The sequence below is a fragment of the Halichoerus grypus genome, chromosome 2, assembly GCF_964656455.1.
Source record: "Halichoerus grypus chromosome 2, mHalGry1.hap1.1, whole genome shotgun sequence".
NCBI lineage: Eukaryota > Metazoa > Chordata > Mammalia > Carnivora > Phocidae > Halichoerus > Halichoerus grypus.
The window spans coordinates 154,333,723-154,357,666 of NC_135713.1; the positions used below are offsets into that span (position 1 = coordinate 154,333,723).

The following is a 23,944-nucleotide window of genomic DNA, read 5'->3' on the forward strand; positions in this document are numbered from 1 at the left end:
TCAAACTACTCTGAAATCTCGTGCTTGTTTTCTCTTCTTAGAATGACCAATTCCGTTTCTCTTTTACCAGATAACTGTCTACTCATCTTCTAGGAGCTGTTTTTGAATTGCTGTCACTCCTGCTGGCTTGAGCTCCTCAGAGGCAGGGACGACTGTCATATCCCTGGTGCCCATTTCTGTACAGACACACACTTGGTTCTCAGTAGAATTGGTTGAATGGATTTGGGGGTGCACTAACCACCTTTGTATTCCCTCAGAGAACATTTGCCTTCTGTTAACATTGGTTCACTGACCACACTCATCTGATCGCACAGTTAGGAGCTTCACAAGCGTTGAAGAAATGAATTAGTTCTCATAGCACTACAGAACTTATAATTAAGAGAGACATGTATTTTTAGATTGGAAAATTCTCTGCAGATTTTATTGCCTTGATGTTACAGTGACATGTGACAGTGACAAAGAACTTTACATTTTGCACATTTCTTTGGTCACCTTTCAGCATAAGAATGGATTACTCTTCACTTATGACTTTTGTGTGAACCTCTCGGCTCTTCACCCGCAGCTTGTTGACCTGGGACTCAGCAATGTCAGCCCGTTCCTCGGCCTCCTCCAGCTCGTGCTGGATCTTGCGAAACTTGGCAAGGTTGACATTGGATTGTTCCTCCTGAGAAAAGAAATTTCAGAGAACGAGAAAATTTGACATTTTCTGATTCTTACTGCCTTTGTTACTAGGAGCAGCTACTGGATTTAATTCATAAATGAGAAAGCAAAATGTTCTGTTATTTGGTCATGTACTTATTTGGGGGCAAGGCATCCCACTAGTTGCCTCTGAACGTGTGGGCTCACAATGCCCCCTGCTCGGTCTCTCTCACTTGATTCTCTTCCTGGCAAACTTAAGATGCTACAATGACAACTGGGAGATCAGAGTAGCAGGAATCTGAATCTTTAAAAAGTAGACATGGTGATAGTATTGGGTGCAGAGAACCTTAAAGAAAGTTTGTGATGAGAAAGATGATAAGATGGGAAAGGAGCCAAATGAAAAAGAAATATTCTGATGGATTTATTGTGAAGTCATTTAACAAAGCTTAGACTTCAGAGCCCTCATTAGCACAGCCCCTGTGAGTGCTGGAGATTGCTGGGAGTGGTGGAGTGTTCTAGATAGGGAAGTGAGTTGTAACCAAAAAACATTTCTGTACTAACATGTCTGGAAAATTGCTTAAAGAGTTCTCAGAAGAAATGCACTTGAATCTCTAAGGCTCCAGTAATTACTGGTAAAATTTTTTCATTCCAAATATTCATTTTCATACCTAATTTTGTACTCTTGCCTTAAAGAAAGGCTCTCAAATTCTATAAACTTCAGGCTCCACAAAGGCCTAAAGTTCAGGCCTTCTCCTGAACTTTTCTCTCTCATTACGAAGCTACTTACAGCCTCTTCAGCTTGTCTCTTATAAGCTTTAACTTTTGTTTGTAATTTGTCCACCAAGTCCTGCAGCCTAAGAACGTTCTTGCGATCCTCCTCAGTCTGAAATGAAAGAGGTAGCAAATAGTGTTATTTGAAAACGACTCATTATTTTTATTTTCTTGAGAGAGCAGCAGGCCTGAGAAATATGGAAAGGCGGGTCACCTGGTAAGTGAGTTCCTTCACTCTCCTCTCATGTTTGCGAAGACCCTTGACAGCCTCGACGTTGCGCTTCTGTTCACTTTCAACCTCATTTTCAAGTTCCCTCACCTGGAAAAGAACAAAGGCTTTTAGCAATTTGGCTGTAAGTAGCTGTATGAGCAGGTTGGGAATTGAGTGAAGTGATGGGGACCCACCCTGGCCTCCAGTTTCTGGATCTGCTTCTTCCCACCCTTCAGGGCCAGCTGCTCAGCCTCGTCCAGACGGTGCTGCAGGTCCTTCACAGTCTGCTCTAGGTTCTTCTTCATGCGCTCCAGGTGGGCGCTGGTGTCCTGCTCCTTCTTCAGCTCCTCGGCCATCATGGCTGCCTGATGAGCAGTAAAACAAAACCAGTTGAGAGAGCTGAGCTGGCACATCAGGATTCAAGTTTGACCAGGACCGTGTTGCCCTCTGCTCACATCAGTGATGGCCTTCTTGGCCTTCTCCTCTGCGTTGCGGGCTTCTTGGACAGTGTCCTCCATCTCTCCCTGGATCTGGGAAATGTCTGTCTCCAGCTTCTTCTTGGTGTTGATCAGGCTTGTGTTCTGTTTCAAATTAATAAAAAAAGAAAGGGAAGCACATTTAATTATATTCTGTTTACATTGTCATTTTGACTAGTGTATACAGGCAAAAATTCTTGATCCAGGAAAAATTCAGAATAAACACCAAATCAAAAGTTGACTCTTGAGTTATGCCTTCTCTTCTTTTTATCCATACTTCTGTTAATGAACATTATCTGAAATTCTTCCAGGTAAAATTTGATTTTTGGTATCAGAGATGTTCAACTATTATCAGTGGCTGTTTGTAAGCATGAAGCACAACCCTGACCCAAGAAAAAATTTAAAGTGCTGTACCATGTAGCGCCACACAGCTCATGGAAAATGGATTATTAATTTTTAGTTCATTCATGTTTGGTTAGCTTTATATTTAAAGAGCACAAGTAGCATCATTATCAGTACAAAAATGAACCAAGAATATGTTATGTTTTGGAAAGTTGATAATACGAAATATTTAATTCAAGGATACTAAAAATGAGTAAGAAAAATGTATTTTAATTTGAATTTAAAAGTATTTGTAGTATGTGATTTTAACATTTCCATGATGGCTATTTCCTTATATTGCAATTTTTAAAAAGTATATAATAATACATGTTTATTGTAAAAAATAGAATATACAAATTAACAAAATAAGAGGTAAGGAATAATTATTGTACTCTCAGTACACAGAGATAACCGTTGATAACACTTTGTTTATCCTTCTGGATGTTTCCTATATATTTTCAACAAAAATGATCATGCTTTATATATTATTTTTAAGTTGCTCTTCTCACGTATTATGAACATCTTTTCATGGCAATGAGTGCATACTCTAATGGCTGCTTATTAGCCTTGTGAGGCTACACCGCCATTTATTTTAGCACATGCATTATCAACAACAAATGCTGAGTAGCAGTAATGATGGCCTCTGTGAATTTGAACTGAAGAGCTTCTTTCATGTAGTTAGCTTCATGTGCATACATGATACATAAAAATAACTTGGTGGCTTATTCTTTTTCCTCTGTTTATTTGCTTATCGATTTGCAGCTTAGAGTTGCAAAAGACAAGATGGCCACTAATGTCACATATATGGTTATTAATAGAAGGCCTTCTGCTTTTTTACAAAAGTTCCTAGAACTCTAAATTTTTTCACATCAACATGATTATGTCAGCCCATAAATATACCCGTGAACTGGCTAGGCCCTAGTACTTCTTAGTAATACACATTTTCCAAAACTTCAGGAAGGGATCCTTGCCAAGGTTTTCCCCTCAAATTATCTTCAACTTCAGGGAATGCATTTGCTCAACCAGAGTCCTGAACCTCACCTGGGTGTGCAAGAGTTGCACACGCTCACTGGCATCCAGAAGCTCTTGCTCTGCCACCTTCCTGCTCCTCTCGGTCTGCTCCAAGGATGCCCTTAGCTCTTCAGTCTCAGCCTGCAGCAGGTTGGCTCTGCGCTCCACCATGGCCAGCTGTTCTTTAAGGTCATCTTGGCCTCTGATGGCATCGTCCAAATGTAGCTGAGTGTCCTACACAGAAAGAGGCAAAGACTCTTACTCATGCTTCCATTAAAGCGAGTACACATTTGGGTCATGTACACACTTTGTTCTCAATAACTTAGAGTATGATTAGGGAGGGAAAATCTGCAAGTCCCTTTAAAGACAAATTCTTTGTAGCCTAGGATAGTAGGTCTCCTCAAAAGAACAGGATGTTATATTTTAGATTCTAAATCATAAAAAAATAACCATGGCTAAAGCTATAAAATATTGGATCAAGAAAGCATCCTCAGAGATGAGCTGGTCTAATGATGTTGTTTTACATATATTAAACAAGTATAGATATGTATATTTAAAAATGTATGTATATATATTTATATATATCATACAAATGAATTTCATATAAATGAAGTGATTTGTGCAGTGTCTTCTCTTCAGTTGACAAGGTGAACTTTTAGACTTTCCAGATGTAAGCTGTTCTTTGGCTGTGTATGTAAAATTTTCAACTGATTACCATGTTATTTAGATTTATGGCATATAAATTACAGTTAACACCCAGACTGCATGACACCATGTGTGTTTATCCCGGTGTACCTTCAGTATTCCTTGTGTGTTTCTAAGATTCTTTATTGTCTCTGCAGCCTGGCGGTTGGCGTGGTTCAGCTGGATTTCCATCTCATTGAGGTCTCCCTCCATCTTCTTCTTGATTCTTAGGGCATCATTCCTGCTCCTGATCTCAGCATCCAGGGTGCTCTGCATCGACTCCACCACTCTGATGTGGTTTCTCTTTAGCTGATCGATTTCTTCATCTTTTTCAGCAATTTTCCGGTCAATCTCAGATTTCACCTGGTTTAACTCAAGCTGGATGCGAAGGATTTTGCCTTCTTCGTGCTCAAGAGATCCCTTTTTAAAAAGCAACACTTAGGTTACTCTTGGCTTTTGATCCTCTAGGGATCTTCCTGGTGTAATCTGAAACTGGCCCCTGTACTTGGAGGGCAGTGAGAAGACCAAAGGAAGAGGCAGGCCATTCCAGCTTGGTGGTGGCAGCTTAATAATAGCAAAGGGAACTTACGTGAGAGGCTAGTTTTGGGTGGCGGGAAGATGAATGGATCCCACATCTGCCCACCAAATTTTAAAAGTTTACAAAGAGACCCTAGGTAGATTTAGTCACATATACCATGTAGGTGTTCTTAACACCAAACCACTGTCTCAAGGCTATGTCTTTGGAGCAGCCTCTGGGAGCAGGAAGGGCAAGCAGAACCCACATTCCTAGGATAGGGGAACAGTCAGTCCGCAGTCACATCTTTTGATGGTGTTTTCCTGGTTGTTACCTAGAGAGCTTGTTGTTTGTTTTGCACAATATGATGCTTTCTTGAAGAAGGCATTCAGAAAACCACAAACTTTCATACATCTTAATTTAGCCTCTTCGTTCTGCCTTCCCAAGGAACAATGCAGTATTTCTCACTGAATTACAGGAGTTATCCCCGGTAGCTTTGCAACATGATAGCTGCTCTCAGTCAGTATTAATTTTTCAGTTTGTTTATAATGCATAATTGGGCAAATGGAACATGTACCTCTGCTTCCTCCAGAGCAGCCTGCAGTTCACTCTTCTCTTGATCTATCTGTTTCTTCACTTTCTCCAATTCATGGATATGCTTTCCCCCCTCTGCAATCTGCTCCGTCAGGTCTGAAATCTCCTCTATAGTTAATAATAAAATATCACATTCAGTTGAGAAAAATGAAAACTTGAAAAGATGTCTCCCCACCACTTTTGAAGTAGAATGGTTACAAAGACTCACGCTGTAAGTTCTTGTTCTCTCGCTTCAGGGTTTCAAGGTGATCTAGGGATTCCTCATAGGCATTCTTGACCTTGAACAGCTCAGTGCTGAGTGTGCGGGCCTCCTTCTGGGAGGCCTCAAGTTCAGCCTGAGTTTCCTCATACTTCTGTTTCCGCTCTGCCAGGACCTGGAAGTACATCAGAACTAAGCCTCTGTGATCAAGAGTCAGGCCACTTTCCCCCAGGAAGCCAGTCATTGTGGGCCACCTTGTCAAAGTTCCTCTGCTTCTTGTCCAGGGCGGCGCAGCCGGCGTTAGATCTCTCCACGTCCAGCATGAGGTCCTCCACCTCATTCTGGAGCCGCTGCTTCGTCTTTTCTAGAGAAGCACATTTGGAATTCACGGCCTCCACGTGTTCCTCAGCATCCTGCAGACGCTGCGCCAGCTTCTTCCTGAAATGTTGGTCAGTGTGAGTGACCAAGAGCAGATTCAGAGCTACGACAGTGAACTTTATAAAGCTGCTGACTAGGAAAGCATATTTTCCGCAAGATTCTTTGCTTCTCTGTCCACAAATTGTTTAGGTTTTCTAAAATGTCTTATCAGTACCCATTTTGTGTCTTTAGTTTTCCCTAGTGAATTCTTATCTTTATGTCAGGGGTTGTTAAACATATTCATGAGGTCTTTTTGTATGCGTGGTGGTGGTGGTGTATGCATTATGAGAGAGAGAGAATGAATGAGCCTATCTGATTATACAGTGGTGGAAACCACCATCTTCTTCTTGCAGACAGTCATGTCCACTGAAGAATGTGCCAAGACCATAGCCCTCCCTGCATCACCTGAGGGAGCAGCACGTGACAGCCGTGAACCGGAGGCGTATCATCAAAGCATGCTAGCACTGCATAGTGTCGTTAAGCATTTTTTAACATGGTCCTCTTCATAAATGAAACTGTGGTCCAAAGTGATGCATACGAGGTCATATGATTATGATTAATCACTAACTTTCTGGGTCTGATGCCCCAGAGAGCAAATGTTATTCCAGAATTATATTTCCCAAATACCCTCCAAAGTCTTACTACTTCCTTCACCAGCTCACACTTAACTGGAGTGTTCCCTCTGCAAATGCTCGCCAAACCTCCTCATTCTGTTTAATTCTAGCAACTACTGACATAAATGCAATTTAGAGAAGCTTCCTTCACTGGGAACATAATGATTATTTCCCTTCCATGTGTCACTCCCATGAGTTTTATTCCATAAGAAGTGTGTGTAATTAGTGAATCAGTTTATTGATACTGGTTGTTAGTTAAATGACAGAGTATGATAGTCTTATTTTGAACTTCTAGATAGGGATAAACTGATTATTGTTAATTATAATATTCATAATAATATACCACTGTCTCCATTTTTCCTTATATTGAAGGAAATTAATTCTACTTAATTCATAAAGGGTATGCTGATAATTTTAATTCATTTTGGTGGAAAGAAATTTAAGATATTTTCGTAATAGACCAAAATGTGGGGAGAGCTGTGGTCTTGGCCCATTCTTCAGTGGAGGTGACTGGTCTGTAAGGAGAAGATGGTGGTTTCCACCACTGTATAATCAGATAGGCTAAAATATTCCTCCTATCTTCATGCCTGAAATATTATTATTTTTTTATTATTTTTCCTTCACTGCCTTTAAACTTTTCTTTCTGCCTCTATCATTAAGAGCCCATACTTGGCCTCCTCTAGCTCCTCTGTGCGCTGGATGGCGTCCGTCTCGTATTTGGTCCTCCACTGGGCCACCTCGCTGTTGGCCTTGGACAGCGCCCTCTGCAGCTCGGCCTTGCCCTCCTGCTCCTCCTCATACTGTTCCCGCAGCAGGTCACAGTCATGGCGGGAAGACTGCAGGGCGTGGGCCAGGGCGTTCTTGGCCTGGACCAACCAAAAAGTGTGCATTGTACATTTATGTTCTGGTCATTGATATTCTGTAAGTGAAGTTCAATAGTGTGTCACGCTACAAAGTTCAAGTGATTGAAAGTCTCAATTAGAGAATTCTCACCTTAGACTCCTCTTCCAGCTGCCTCTTTAATTCCTCAATCTGTTGTGTAAATGCTTGTTTGCCTCGTGATAGCTGAGACACCAGAGCCTCTTTCTCATCTAGCTGTCGTGAAGATTCACCTGTGAAAGACAAAACGTGAATGATTTAGTTCTGCCATCTAGATGACTAATTTAAAGAATACGGTAACATTAGAACTCTTCTTACTCCATGATGAAAAGAACAGCCCAAAAACTTTGATGTGATTGAGAAGGTTATTTCTTGCTTTTTCAAAAATGTGAGCTTTTGGGGCACCTGGGTGGCTCAGTTGTTAAGCGTCTGTCTTCGGCTCGGGTCATGATCCCGGGGTCCTGGGATCGAGTCCCCCATCAGGCTCTCTGCTCAGCAGGAAGCCTGCTTCTCCCTCTCCCACTCCCCCTGCTTGTGTTCCTGCTCTCGCTATCTCTGTGTCAAATAAATAAATAAATAAATTAAAAAAATATGAGCTTTCTTTGATATTTTAAGGTCTTTCTTTCTTTCTTTTCTTTTCTTTTCTTTTCTTTTCTTTTCTTTCGAGTAATGCTGAGGCAGCAAAAAATTTCCTCAGCCCAGGGAGCTTAATTTTCTTCCAGTTATAGCTTATAATCATCCTTTTTACCTTCTCTCAATAAAAAGAAGAAAGAATGACGAATGATAAATGGGCATGTGTGGCTTAAGAAATGATGGGTGTTAAGAGGTGTTCACAAGTGGAGGCTTGCCTTTCGTTCTTTGGCTCTCTGTGTGCTGGCTCTGTGTGCCCACTGACCTGATTCTGTGTGTAAACGAGCCTTCTGGGCTGACAACTCATTGATGAGGCGTTGTTGTTCCTCTTCCTTCGTTTTCACTTCGCTAAGCTGGTCCTCCAGGGTGCGGCACATTTTCTCGAGGTTTCCCTGTGGTGGGAAATAGAAAACAGGAAAAGATGATACATTTTTATTTGTAAGTCTGCATTTGGAGATAACTACTTGTGGAAAGGAGCTGAGCTGTATTTACTTTTCTAGCCACTCCGAAGCCCACCACAGTGCCCTGGATATAGAGACACATAATTTGGGCTACATGAACAAATAAATGGTTATGAAAACTGGATTATTGTCTTTGCAAACATGAACATCATTTAAATTCTGCATCACGTGGAGTATGGTTTTTAGATAATTTTTTTTCTGAAATTGCATTCTTTCATAGTCATAGGGATAAAAGTTAACGTGATTTCTACAAGTCAAGTAGGAAGACTGCAATGATTCATTTCAATATAGTGATGCCTAATAGGCATAATAGGAATAATTTTAAAGTGAGATAACATAGCAGCAGTATCCACAATAGCCAAACTATGGAAAGAGCCCAGATATCCATTGACAGATGAATGGATAAAGATGTGGTGTGTATACACACATACACACACACACACACACAATGGAATACTACTCAACCATCAAAAAAATGAAATCTTGCCATTTGCGACGACGTGGATGGAACTAGAGGGTATTATGCCAAGAGAAATAAGTCAATCAGAGAAAGACAATTACCATATGATCTCACTCCTATGTGGAATTTAAGAAACAAAACAGGATCATGGGGGAAGGGAGGGAAAAATAAAACAAGACGAAACCAGAGAGGGAGACAAACCACAAGAGTCTTAATCATAGGAAACAAACAGGGTTGCTGGAGGGGACGGGGTGGAGGGATGAGGTACCTGGGTGACGGGCATTAAAGAGGGCATGTGATGTAATGAGCACTGGGTGTTATATGCAACTGATGAATCACTGACCTACCTCTGAAACTAATAATACATTATATGTTAATTGAATTTAAATTAAAAAAATAAAATGAGATAACATTTAAAGTTTGTACCGTTAGATTAGATATATTCATGTATAAACTCTATAATTTTGAATCGTTGCAAATAAAATGAAAAGGGGACAAGTTCACAAAAACCTTGGCTTTGGAGACAGTCTCCATGTTACTGGCGAGGTCATCGATCTCCATCTTCAGCTCGCTCTTCTCCTTCTCCAGCTTCTGCTTGACCCTCTGCAGGTTGTCTATCTGCTCCCCGAGCTCGGCCACGCTGTCTGCGTGCTTCTTCCTCAGGGTGGCCGCCGTGGCTTCGTGCTGCAGGGTGGCCTCCTCCAGGTCCCTGCGCATTTTCTGGAACTCAGCCTCGCGCTTCTTGTTCATCTCGATCTGGGCAGAGGTGGCCCCGCCGGCTTCCTCCAGGCGCTCGCTGATCTCTTCCAGTTCCCGGGAGAGGTCAGAGCGCTGCTTCTCTGCTTTGGCCCGGGAGGCCCGCTCTGCCTCGATTTCCTCCTCCAGCTCCTCAAGGCGGGCCTGGGGGTGACACATCAACGTGAATGCCAACTCATGGCAGATTTGATTCCTGGAATGTGCAGAAGAGGTGGGGGGTCCGACTCACCTGTAACTCCTTGATCTTCTTCTGTAGCTGCATTGCGAGGGCCTGCTCATCTTCAATCTTGCTTTGCAGATTGCTTATTTCAAACTCTTTCCTGTTAGAGGAGCAACACATAAGCTCTCCATCAATTCTCTTACCAGTTTTCTTTCCCATGTATGGTGGAATGTCTTTATACTGCTGTGTTGAGGACGTGAGTAGTACCTGTTTTTACAAGTTAGTAACGTACCATTTTCATTAAATAAAAAAGTCAAAGATGTCATTTTTTTTCCTGTGTGCTCTGAAGTAGTATTTTAGGGAGCTTTAAAACATCTATTTCACCTGAATTGACAGGTAACAAGCAGGTTACTCACTTTTTGAATTTCTCATCGAGTTGCTGCTTATCATTTTCTACATCCATCGTGGATTCTTGGGCCAACTTTAGGTCTCCCTCTAGTTTCCTCTTGGCTCTTTCTAGGTCCATGCGGTGTTTCTTTTCTTGTTCCAGAGATCCTTCAAGCTAAATATATAGTGGATTTTATTTATTTCAGTCCTAAGGCACTGAGCCATATGTTACTAGCCATCAAAGATACACAGGAGAATTTTTAAAAATACACCAAATAGCATGGGAATTTTAATTATTATTTGCAAAGCCACAGTGAAAGGCTTCTGAGCATTATTGACAGTTGCATGTCATAACTGTTTATATTGAGAGGAAATACTGTGTTTTTCACACTTACGTCATCCACTTGCTGCTCTAGTTTGGTTTTAGCTTTGGTCAGGGTGTTGACTTTGTCTTCTTCTGCCTGCAGGTCATCCAGGGTCTGCTGGTGGGCCTCTTGGAGGGCCTTCTTCTCCTTGGTTAGCTTTGCGATGGTTTCATCCAGGCCTGCCATCTCTTCTGTGAGGTTTTTCACCTTAGATTTGAGCAGATTATAGAAATGTTAATGATATCTGTCATCTTGATGAGAAACAAGCTTAGGACAGTGTTGGCCTGAGATGGAAAATGGAGATAAGAAGCTAAGCCAGGCCCACTTCACTGAAAAGTATGGGGGATAAAGGTCAAGGTAAATAGAAATAGTGATGACTAAAGAGATGACATAAATATGACAGTATTTTCCTTTCATATTCAGTAACTTTAGGATTAAACTTTTAATTAAAATACTTCAGTAACAATCTAGTCACTTGTAAACACTCTAAAATGGATCATGATTGTACCTTGTTCTCTGTGGCATGCTTCTCCTTTTCAACCTTGGCCAGGGTCAGCTCAAGGTCATCAATGTCTTTCTTGAGCTCTGAACACTCGTCCTCCAGTTTCCTCTTTTTGGCCGTCAGCTCAGCGTTTATCTCCTCCTCATCCTCTGCTCTCTCGGTGACCTCCTTGATCTTGGCCTCCAGCTGGATTTTGGTTTTGATCAGCTGGTCACACCTTTCCTCTGCATCAGCCAAGCCATCTGCTTCCTAAGGGAAGAAATGAAACAGTTTAATTTGTCTAAGCTATATCTGTAAACACACTGTAATTTATTAAAAGGTGGATACTTCAATAACTCAACCAGTTTGGTCAACACATATGCCAAATTTTAACAGTCTACTGGACAAATTGTTAGTAATTTTAATGTACTGATTATAATAACATATTTCCTCTAGCTGTCCCTGTGTGGAATGTCAGATCAGGGAAACTAGCCTTTTGGCAAAATCCGCCTCTGTGCTACTTTGGAAAAATCACTTGTTAATTCTAGGACTCCATTTCCTCACATTCAAGGGGGTTGGTTAATTTAGCGTTTTCCCTGACCTGGTAAGAACAACATAACTTCTATTTATGTACACAAATATTCATTAAGGAAAGGACAGTCTCATCTAAGAGAAGGGTCTATAAAGGAAAGAAAATGTCCATGGACATCTTTATGACTGTGCTCACTGATGACCATACCGCGTATGAATGTGCATATGAATGTACACAGCATAATTGGTGACTTCACATCTATTGCTTTTTTAGGTCTGAGTCTTAGTATTTTTGAACGACAAACAAGCACCTGTTTTAGTGGAAACCATTCATTCAAAAACCTTAAGTTAAAATTTTTTCATATCCACTCTCGCAGTGTCTGGAGGATAAGAAGTGGCTGAGCTGTGCAGTGGATGACACTCACAGATTGAACTTGGAGCTGCAGGTCATTTTTCTCTTGCATCAGAGCTACCATCTTCTCTTCAAGCTCTTTCCTTTTTGCCTCTGACTTAGCCAGCTCTTCCTTGGTCTTCTCAAACTCTTCCTTCATGTTGGCCATCTCCTTTTCTGTCTCTGCGCTCTTGAGGAGTGGCTTGATCTTGAAATATAGCTTCATCCAGGGCCAGTGTTTGACGTTCATGAAAGCACGGACATTGTACTGGATGCAGAAGATGGACTCTCTGTAGGAAAGAATAAAGATGCAAATAAGGAACAATGTGGACAGTGACCCATCACTCAAAAGAAGTAAAATGACTGTATCAGATTCAGCCATGAAAATGCAGAGAACAAGGACTTGGACTTGGTCCCTCACCTCCTCTCCATCATCTTCTTGAATTCCACCCTCATCAGGTACCCTCTGCACACAGCTTGGGTGCGTGTGATGAGTTGAGCCAGCTTTTCATCTCGCATCTCCTCTAGAGTTCCCAACAGGCCAGCTTTAAAGAAAACCTTGCCAAAGAACAAACTAAATATGTTATTTTCACTCATGAGAAAGTCCAAAGGTGATGAAATTATTATAGAGATTTAGGTTGATGGTACCTTGGTATGACCGAATTTGTACTGGGTGTGGTCGATGTCAATAGACCCTAGAAGTTTCTCAGAAGCCTTCTTACTGTCAATGAACTGACCCTCTGGGATAGCACTCGCATTTAGAACCTTGTATCTATCAGAATACAAAGAATATAAAAGCATGGTTTTCCTTCTTACTAGAACTGTTAGTAGCTATCATTGAAAAAATGATAGACTGAGTTTTGGAGAAAAAAAATTCCATTAAAATAATCCAGCAGTGCTTTAGGTGAACCTTGGGAAAATATGTTTAAAAACTTATGATAATATAAAGCAAGCCTTCGTTCTTTGTTTTTTTTTAATTAAATTTTTTTTATTATGTTATGTTAATCACCATACATTACATCATTAGTTTTTGATGTAGTGTTCCATGATTCATTATTTGCGGATAACACCCAGTGCTCCATGCAGAACGTGCCCTCTTTAATACCCATCACCAGGCTAACCCATCCCCCCATCCCCTCCCCTCTAGAACCCTCAGTTTGTTTTTCAGAGTCCATAGTCTCTCATGGTTCGTCTCCCCCTCCGATCTACCCCCCTTCATTCTTCGCCTCCTGCTATCTTCTTCTTCTTCATCTTTTTTTTTTTTTAACATATAATGTATTATTTGTTTCAGAGGTACAGATCTTTTATGATCACCTTTCAAATAATTGCATTTCAGTTTTCAAGAAAGAGTTAAAAGATGTTTGAATTGTGTGGGGATACTGCTCTAGGCTAGCACATTGAAGGGGAGGAATAATGAGACACAAACCTCTGTTTGAAGTCTGCATAAAGGATCCTGCTTGGGAACCCCTTCCTGCAGATGCGGATCCCTTCCAGCACACCGTTACACCGCAGCTGGTGCAGGACAAGTTCGTGCTCCATGGCCCCTAAAAAAAAAAAAAAAGTGTTTTCTATATAATAGTCTAATGAGAAGTCACACTGGAGTCTGACTTGGGTATCATAAATGTCTTACCAGGAGTTTTAGTTTCATTGGGAATGAGACAGCGTACAAAGTGGGGGTGAGTGCTCTTCAAGTTGGTCATCAGCTTATTTAAATTCTCCTGTAAACCATATGAAAAGTTTTGAAGTCATTCTTTTGTTGCATGAGAGTCCCTGTCAGTGATCTGTAGTGAATGTGCCCCATTTCACGAATAAAGTAAATGTAACTGACTACAGTGGTTACTTTTAAGAGAAGGTTTGATTTCATGTGAAATGTGTTCCACTTTAGATCTTTTAGATTTGGAGTTTTAAGGGTAACTGGTTCATTTATTATAAAGTTTGAACGCACATTATGGGTTTTCTTTTTGTTAAATTTTTCCTAACACGTTTTTCATTTTCCTTTGTACAACACGGCTTTTTTTTTTTTTTTTTCAGTTTCACCATAGATTTCTTTTAAAAAGTTTTTTAAAGTTATGATAATTTAATTTTGTTACAGAAGTAGTCTTTCAGCATTCAAGAATATACTTACCCTGAAAAGGGCTGACACTGTCTGGAAAGAAGAACCCTTCTTCTTGGCACCTTTTTTCCCACCACCGCTTTCTGAAAAATAAAATAGAAAAATTAAAACTATTTGCAACAGCTTTGAAAGTACTAGCCATAGGTACAAGGACTGCCAAAATTCCTTCTGAAATTTAAATTTGCACTTGTTCACTTGTATCATTCCTGTTTTTCTTTCTGTATCTTTCTGCTGACTATAGATTAGGAAAATAGAAGCATTGGCTCACATTATAGGTATTCAGGAAAACAACAACAGTAAAAGAACTGTGGATGAAAAGAGTAGATGTGGGGAAGGGATGGGACTCCTCTCCTCCAAATCAGCAGTGTGTCCCCTGAAGGAAGTGCCCAGAGACAGAGTAGTACTGCCCCCTTAGTGCACGCAGGTCCCAGAGAACAGGCAAAGTTGCATGCTTGCTACCAGGTGCATGAGCCTCTACTAACCTGCAGGGAAGTCCTACGTCCTATTCGCTTGTGCTTCTATACTGTTACATGTGCATCTGGTCTTAGGGGACTTAGGGGAACAGAATTTAAATTCCTCAAGCACTAGTGCCTTGAAAAAGGATTTCCTCATCTCCAGCTTAGTTGGATCCTCGAAGGAACCAATACTATTAAAATAGTAGAAATGAGCTGTATGATCTTGAGCAAGTCACTTAACCTCTGAGTCTGTGTTTCCTATTGGTGAAATGAGACAATGGACAAAAGGATCCATGTGTACTTTTAGCTCTGAAAACTTATGATCGTAAGACCGTAGCACACTAATTAAATACGCTTCCTTTCATTATCTATATTGGTCAGTATTTTCACTCTGTGAACATACTAATGATGTTAAGAATGACCTGCTTCAGCAGTTTGTCCCCCAGCAAAGAGGAGAGCCAGAGTCTTCATTGCAGACTTCTGATAGAGCCCAACCACGGTCTCGTTCAGGGGGTCCTTGTTCTTGTCCAGCCAGCCGGCGATGTTGTAGTCCACGGTGCCGGCATAGTGGACCAGAGAGAAGTGCGCCTCGGCCTTGCCTTTGGCAGGCTTGGGCTTCTGGAAGTTGTTGGATTTCCCAAGGTGCTGCTCATACAGCTTGTTCTTGAAGGAGGTGTCTGTGGCCTTGGGGAACATGCACTCCTCTTCCAGGATAGAGAAGATGCCCATGGGCTGAGAGTAGGAAAAAAGGGATGATAATAATGAGTTCCTCAGAAAAATATGCTCCAATAGTTTATGTACTTGGTGGAAACCTGAAAATGTTCCAGAAGAAGGGCTGATAAATTAAATAAGCACGATCCTACTTTATTGCCTCTTGTCTGCTACTGAAATGTGAAACAGTCATGTACCATGGACATATGGGAAATATGTTTGCTAGAAAGACTCAGTTAAAAAAAAAAGTCCATCTGTGTCATTTGGCAAACTTTATGTTCAGAGTATAAAATTAAATTCCAAAACTACCATTTCAAAGCTGAATTCTTTATCCTGTAAATGTATAGATCTAAATACTTTCTTCCCTCCTGAAAATGTAACTTCCTCACCTCAAATCTAGACATGACAAAAGTATGAAGAGGAGAAAAATTACGGATAATGATTAAAAATGATCCATTCCCAGGAGGAAAGAGCATCTCATGTTGTATCATTAGAGCTCTTTGTACTCAGAGCTCTGTTGCCCCCACGGTGGAGTTAAGTGATCATAATTTGGTTTTGCTTTGTAAGCAGATTGACTCCTTTCAGTGACAAGTTTGATAGGAAAGACTGATAGAAAATCCAACGTTGAGGATTTTGCTTCAGTCACAAATTGTCTCCCAAACTATTTCAATGTTCCTGGAACTGAGTACCATGTCGTTTTCATGAATAGCAGAGATAGTATATATCACCAAATTAAAATTGTTTTCCTCAAATTGGGTAGACCTAGTCTGATGTGACACTCTCATCTTTCATATTTTTATAGAATTTTGGCATGAATGTCTGAAGTTTTCATAGAAGGCAGTTGTGTGTGCTTTTCCTTTCCCACTGCTTAGGGTAATGTTCACATATAACCATATACTTCATTGGTATCCGTAGGTACATGGCGAGTTCCCAATATTACATTTGTAAGTGTTTAATGATTGCTTGATGAGTTTTAACATATTCAACACTAATAGAATTATTGCACCACTTCCTTGATAAAGGAGAATTCAGGGTTCATTTTCCAGGGACGGACTGTAGAGAGGTTTGGTGTTTATTCAGTAGTTATCAGAGTCTTAATGCCTGCAACAACTGAAGAGCTACCCTTCCAACCTGGAAGACATCTTGACACATTTTGCCTTGATACCCACGAAGGATGATCCGTGCACCACACACCATCATGGAATCACCAGGATCAATGACAGTACTCAGGGGACTAGCAGCAATTTCATTCCTTACTCCCGTGCACGTGAGGGAGAGTGAAGTTATAAGAGGGAGAAACGTGCATCCCTGTGTCTGTGTACATGTTTGTATGCATTGCAGTCATTTTTCTATTAAAAACTATTCATGAGTAACAACAGGTCACCTGTGACACACCAGACAGCTGATCAGAGTACACAAGTCTGTCATCAAACACCACTGCTTGTTCTTTGAGAATTGGATTGCAGTTAAGCATAAGGAGGCAGACAACTTGTTTTTCATGTCCTGAAGGCTTGAAAAGTCATACGGACCTTCTCGATGAGCTCGATGCAGGCAGCCAGGTCCATCCCGAAGTCGATGAACTCCCACTCGATGCCCTCCTTCTTGTACTCCTCCTGCTCCAGCACGAACATGTGGTGGTTGAAGAACTGTTGCAGCTTCTCGTTGGTGAAGTTGATGCACAGCTGCTCCAGGCTGTTGAACTATAGGAAAAGATAAATATAGGGAGTTACTCATGACTTAAGTATGTCTTCTGCATTTAAGGTATTTTGGTTTATTAAATTACAAATGTTCAGATTGTTTTCTTACTATATGATGTGATTCTAAAAGGTATTCACCTTTAGACTCCTCAAATACTATGCTTTTTGCATGAAATCATTAGGCCGAATGCTATTAAATGAGGACATCTTTTAAATATTCCCTTAGAGTAATTTAAGAAAGCGTTTCTATACCTGTTTGGATCCAGGATAGATGTTGAATATTTATTAACCTTTCACAGATCATTCTCTGAGACTTCTAGACTTGAAAGAATAAAATGCTCTCTCTTTTCCTTTTTATACTAATTTACTTGTTTCACATCTCCTCAGAGACCCTTCGTTCCTACAAATTCCGCTTTGTACTTTTTGTAAAGATAATTTTGAATGCTCTAACAAGATGGATCAAATGACTGGGGATTTGCATTTGCTTATTTTCTGTCAGTTCACTACTCACGTCAAAGATCTCAAAGCCGGCGATGTCCAAGACCCCGATAAAGTACTGTCTGGGCTGCTTGGTGTCCAGCTGCTGGTTGATGCGGGTGACCATCCACAGGAACATCTTCTCGTAGACGGACTTGGCCAGAGCACCCACCGAATTGTACACCTTCAAGAACAGTGGTAGTTTGGTTTTTCAAATTGAACACAGTGATGGAGTCTTGGGTTTCCTGTGGCTCAAACAAATCATGGGGGTTAAGTCATGCTTACCTGCTGCACAGTCTGGCCTTTGGTGACGTACTCATTGCCGACCTTGACCCTGGGGTAGCAGAGGGCTTTGAGCAGGTCAGCAGAGTTCAGGCTCTGGAGATAGGCCGCCTTGTCAGCAACTGCATGAACGAGGTGAGAACAGTGAAGCTGACCACAGCTTATACAGTTTAAGGTGTGAAGGGTAATGACAAAGAAAAAAAAAGTTTTGCTTGAAGAGGAATATGTGCAAATGTGACAAAACCATTTGTCACACTAATTTTAGTCATTTTTTTTTTGAGAGGATAATTTGGAATGTAGGGAATCAATGCTCTGTGTGATACTTAAAATATAGCTAAAGTAGACCACAGATAAAAATAATTAGAAAAATTCTAACCTAGAGGAGGGGTGATAGGAAAATGCTGATTTTTTTTTTTTTTTTACAGTGCATGTGGGCATGTAAATTATTGACTGGAATAAAAAAGGTCTTAATCAGATCGTAAATACTAACTTACAGTAAGTCAGTGAAAATTGGAATGGGCAGAAATCACACCTCCACAAATCTTCTTAGTCATGTAAAACATGCAGTGTGTCATTTCTGTTCTCTAATACTTTTCCTGGTCATCAGATAGGTCAAGAAAGTGTAAACTTGGCCCCTGCCCTTGAGGACCTCATGGTGTCAGCTCTGTCAGCTGGAAGATGTGAGCAGGGAGCGGTACCTTCAGTGCCGTCCGGTTCAGCCTGCTCCTCCCGCTGCTTCTGCTTGAACTTCATGTTCCCGTAATGCATCACGGCTCCTGTGAGCTTGTAGATGGCCGCCTTTTCATCAGTGCTGAAACCCAGGATGTCCACAGCACTCTGTGGAAAGAGTTGAATTTAAATCATCTCCCAGTTACCACCATGGCAGATACCCTCAGGACACTGGTGCCTGCCTCCCCTCCTTCTTATGATGTCTTGACTAGCACTTTGCTGTTTTCAAAAGGCAGTCCTATTCTTCAGCACTTTATTCCACAAAGCAGCATTAGTAGGTATGCACTAGTTTCCCATTGAGTCATGTGGGCAGTGAAGATATTATGTGTCCTGTCCACACTCACCGAGCCAAGACTCAGAGCCTTGGCTTTGGATGCCAAGGACAACACTCTTCCTATTTCTCCACATTAGCCAGGCCTTGCTCCACAGGTTTCTTATCTCATGGGTTTCCTTTGCTTCACAAATCTGTTCCCTCCTTTTCCTCCTATGTTGTCCTAGCCGACTCCTAGCCTGACTCCCTGGATATGACAAATGCAGTTGGGAAGAGGGGAAGAGCAGTGGCTCTTGAGTTTTTCCCTCTCTGTTATCAGGTCACAGCTCAGCTGGCCATGAGATGCCTGGCAGTAAGCTTCACCTGATCGTTACTTATGCAGGGAAGAGACATTTGTGAAAAGAATGTCTCCTTTTATTGAAATATTGATGTGTCTTTTTTCTCTATTGGATTTTGATCACCTTCTTAGTTGCCCATTCTAGGCTTTCCAAAGGCTCATGCAGTGGAGGCAGGCATCAGACAAGGAGGGGGAGTTTGCTTATGTAACTCTTTCTCCAGATTATTTACCCCCAGTTCCAGCTCACTGACTCAACCTATTTAAAATGCCTAGACATTAATAAAGTCTTAGAAGAAGACTGCGATGCTTTTTTCTTTTTAAACTTCCAACACTAGAGGTTATTTCTCAACTCCCTAACCCTTTTGGACATATGAATAATAATGAGGTAAAGCTGGTAAAAGCTGACATTTATGAGATGAAGGCACACAAATAGTTTATAGACTTTTTGAAAATAATATTTTAAGAGAAGAAGTGTTTTTGTAAGCAACTCCTAATCCTATCTTGGGAATGTTGGGATATTCCCACTGGTATTAAAGTTAAGAATAATCAAAGAATGTTGACTATTCAGAAATGTAAAAGAAAACATGAAATATGTATAAAGTATATATATAAAGAAAATAAGCCAAAGAGTAATGATCCTTAAAAAAGAAGAGGAGAGAGAAAGAATCTGTAGTTCCAAAAATAAAAGTAAAGGCTCACGGAGGCCAAAAAGAATTTTTGAGGTTAGAGAATCCATTTCTTTAAATGCTGCATAGAGAGGGGAGGGGAATACTGTTAGCCCCCAGAGTGACATTTGAAATAAAATTTGTGTTTACCTCTGACTACAGAGGAACTGTGGAAATCATCATGTTCTATTATAAAAAACCTAAAAATATCGTAGGTCCTTTTCCCAGGTTATTGGATGTAGGGTCTGACATAAAATAAGAGAAACATCACTATTGGAGTACAAAAATTGACCCAAAGGACTGATGAGGAAAAAAACAAAAAAGAGCCAACTAGCCAAGGAATGCTTAAGACTTAACATTTATTACAGACATTTTAAGCTTTCTGATACATAGGGTGGGGGCAGGCATTGAAATATCCTATAATTTTATTGCAAGAGTAAGGAAGCCTGAAAGGCAATATTGCCTATTTGTCGTCTTTCTGCTAATGCTGTTGACTCTATAGAGGGGAGTGTTGTATACTGCAAAATGAATTTGCTTTTTCCTGTTCTGTACCTGTTACTTACATCTGTGGCCAGCAGCTCTTCCTGGTCATCAATGCTGGGCACTGTGATTTCGCCTTGACTGACAAAGGCAAAGTCATATGGGTTGGTGGTGATCAGAAGCATTTCTGTACACACGAAAAAGAACAAATATAGACAATTACTTTGGTTATCAAAAACATTTTAGAGGGACTTCTTAGAAAAAAGGGCTTTTATTCTTCTTTAGTAGAAAAAAATCACAGATACTTCTTACCAATAAGCTCTGGTTTCTTGTTGGACATGATTTGATAAAATATGTGGTAGCTTCTTTCAGCCTTTAGCTGGAAAGTAACGCGGGACTTCTCCAGCAGATCTAGAAAGTCAGATTGAGCACACTTAAAAAAAAAAGGCCACAATGGAAAATTAAGCATTTGAAAAGTTCACACAACATAGATAACAAGATTTTCAGTATATTACTCCAAAGAAAAATATTTTTTTTTTTTTTTAAGATTTTATTTATTTGACAGAGAGAGACACAGCGAGAGAGGGAACACAAGCAGAGGGAGTGGGAGAGGGAGAAGCAGGCTTCCCGCCGAGCAGAGAGCCCGATGCGGGGCTCGATCCCAGGACCCTGGGATCATGACCTGAGCCGAAGGCAGACGCTTAACGACTGAGCCACCCAGGCGCCCCAAGAAAAATATTTTTAATCACTAATATTCATTAACTTACATGTTTCAATATCTGCAGAAGCCAGTTTGCCTGTTGCACCAAAATGGATCCTGATGAATTTACCCTTAAAAAGGCAAAGGAAGACTTTTTGTACATATTCAAAGGCAGACAGATATTTTCTTTAGCTATGGACCAAGCAGATGGGAAAGATACTGATACCACATGGCACAGAAGTGTCCATGCTGATCCTCAGGAAAGAAAGACCAAGAGACTTACAAAGCGAGAGGAGTTGTCATTCCTCACGGTCTTGGCGTTGCCAAAGGCCTCCAGTAGGGGGTTGGCGCTGATGATTTGATCTTCAAGGGTCCCCTGCAAAGGCAAGAGCGGTCCTCACCTCTGGGGCTCCAGACTTCCTGAGAACCGTGAGAGTCTTGAGTCTGGCCCCAGACCCACCTGCATTTTGCCAGAGGTAGCTTCCTCCTTCTTCTTCTCCCCAGTGACTGCAATTGTTGCAAAGTACTGGATGACACGCTTGGTGTTCACGGTCTTCCCTGCACCAGATTCTCCGCTGTCGAGTCCACACAGAGGAAAAAGTCAGAATCTAACCACTACAATGATCAAAATTCAACAGAGAGAAAGGCATGAAATCTACATACGTAATCAGGATCGACTGGTTCTCACGATCTGTGAAAGAGAAATAGGAGATAATGTTGAAAAATATATGTAGCACATAAGTTTTGTAAACTCAAAATTGTCTTTTAAAGCTCCCCATCCACACACACACACACACACACACACACACACACAACTATATCACTTGTTACTTTGCTTTTTTCACAATATTCTTTTTAAAATAAGTAACAAAAGATGTGCTTAAAATTAGTCAGTGTGTTACACTCCTGTTACCTTTAGTGTGATAGAATACGTAATGAACGCACTATTTCAGTGTACTACCCTGCGAATAATTTATCAATGTCAGATGAATACTAGTTCCATGTTCCATTTAGTTACTTGGTTCATAGTTCAAAATCATGTTATTAATGTCCAATCCAAAGTTTTGTGTAGTAATTGGGATAACGTGTACTATGAGCTTTCAAGGTGTACTTTTTAGGAGAGGTGATGTATCAGCTATAATTAAAATGCATAGTTCATTCCAAAATTTGGTTAATTTTGATCTGGAATTAGCATTAGTTTGGATTGTAGCATAGAAATCAAAGCAAAATTCTCTATGCTTTTGAATTGGTCCATTTTGTTCTTTTTTAAAAAGATTTTATTTATTTTAGAGAAAAAGCATGGGAAGGTGGGAGGATCAGTAGGGGAGGGAGTGGGGGGGGAGGAAAGAATCTCTAGAAGACTCCACACTGAGTGTGGAGCCTGACTCAGGCTTGATCCCAAGACCCTGAGTTCACAATCTGAGCCAAAACCAAGAGTCAGAGATGCCCAATGGACTGAGCCACCCAGGCACCCCTGGTCCCTTTTATTTTAAATATATTTCCCCGATTTTATTATATTATACTCCTAATCATATTAGAATACTATTATTATGCTATTATTATTATTATTATGTTTGTGCTGAACATTTAATTCTCCAAGTACTGCCTCTGTGTCTTCTATGTTTTCACTATACATGTCCTTTATAAATGGCTCTACAAATTGTAATTACGGATTCACTCACCCGTCAGCATGAACTGATAGGCGTTGTCGGAGATGGAGAAGATATGGGGCGGGGCCTCCTGGCGCTTCTTGCCTCGGTAGGCGGCCACCACCTCGGGGTTGTACACCGGCAGCCACTTGTAGGGGTTCACGGTGACGCAGAAGAGGCCCGAGTAGGTCTGTGGGAAATGACAAGGTTGCTCTGTCTGCAGTCACATCATTAATCTGTCTTGGAAATACTGCTTTATGTGCCAAGTGAGAGGGACCCAAGTACCATGTCTGTTCTCCTAAGGTTCAAGGGTCTCATTTCCTGGCTGCCTCCCCCCCTCACAGGCCCTACAACACTATGCTTCCTTCCGTTTGCCCACAAATTCAGCACTAAATAGATGGCTTGTCACATGCACAGTGTCAAATACATCAGAATTCACAGCACTAACCAAATGATTAGTCTTAAAATTGTAGTAACCAAATTGCAAAATAGTCTTTAATTGGTTTTGGCTGACATAGTTCATGGACTTAAGTTAGTGAAAAGTGAAAAGAATAAAGGGGGCGCTCACGTAGATCATCCAGGCTGCGTAACGCTCCTTGAGGTTGTACAGCACAGCGGGCTCGTGCAGGTGGGTCATCATGGCCATGTCCTCGATCTTGTCGTACTTGGGAGGGTTCATGGAGAAGATTTGATCTTCCTTAACTGTGACAGTCTGTTAAGAAAAGGTGGAGCCAGTGCATATCAACTAAGTAGCAGAAAAGGATCAATTATGCCTTCCTACCCCGCTTTGTGTTACTTACAGTCCCAGCATCGGTCTTCACTGTCACCTTGCCCCCTTCCCTGCTCTGCACTGTACTTTTCACATAGGATTCCTTAGCGTCCACCACAAAGACAGAATTCTTGGCATCAAAGGGCCTATTCTGGGCCTCAATGCGCTCCTTTTCAGACTTTCGGAGGTACGGAGCTGCCTCCCCGAAAACGGCCATCTCGGCGTCGGAGCTCATGGCTGGGGGTTACTGGTAGCAGCACAGCACCGGGGTACCTAGAGGACAGAGACAGAGCCGGACAGTGACCCAGAGTGAGGGTGGACGTTGTCCTGTTGTTTTCATACTCCTGTGCCTCATTGGCCTGGCCCATTTCCTCCGCCCCGCCTGTAGGGATCATGCCTGTGTCCTGTGCAAAGGTGCTGAGAGATCGGATCATGGCTTTGAAAGCCTTAGGTTGGGAGCTTAGTTCTTGTGATGTTGTAAGCCTCTGCTCCGTCCTCTGTGCTGTGAGCCTTTGTAGACGAATATGGAAGAGTTTATGTTGCAGTCAGTAGCGTTCGGGATGCCCCAGGTGTGCTCAGAATCTTTTCTGTTTCTAC

General features: G+C 41.3%; 1 protein-coding gene across 1 annotated transcript; it reads right to left on the reverse strand.

Moving 5' to 3' along the window:
• Positions 1-483: 483 nt before the first annotated feature.
• On the reverse strand, positions 484-23,582 carry LOC144378708 (myosin-4). Its single transcript, XM_036100101.2, has 38 exons — positions 23,379-23,582; positions 23,147-23,290; positions 22,612-22,768; positions 21,593-21,620; positions 21,390-21,504; positions 21,213-21,305; positions 20,997-21,060; positions 20,542-20,640; positions 20,313-20,416; positions 18,446-18,584; positions 17,751-17,869; positions 17,500-17,649; positions 16,821-16,991; positions 15,003-15,312; positions 14,138-14,208; positions 13,643-13,730; positions 13,439-13,556; positions 12,661-12,784; positions 12,434-12,570; positions 12,047-12,302; positions 11,118-11,360; positions 10,640-10,816; positions 10,274-10,419; positions 9,927-10,017; positions 9,452-9,841; positions 8,286-8,412; positions 7,505-7,623; positions 7,181-7,377; positions 5,735-5,918; positions 5,490-5,655; positions 5,265-5,389; positions 4,285-4,593; positions 3,520-3,723; positions 2,077-2,202; positions 1,816-1,986; positions 1,625-1,729; positions 1,427-1,522; positions 484-664 (listed from the first exon to the last, which is right to left on the reverse strand). The coding sequence occupies exons 1-38, from the start codon at positions 23,580-23,582 to the stop codon at positions 512-514; spliced, it is 5,820 nt and encodes a 1,939-aa protein (XP_035955994.2). The 3' UTR covers positions 484-511.
• Between the last annotated feature and the right edge of the window lie 362 nt (positions 23,583-23,944).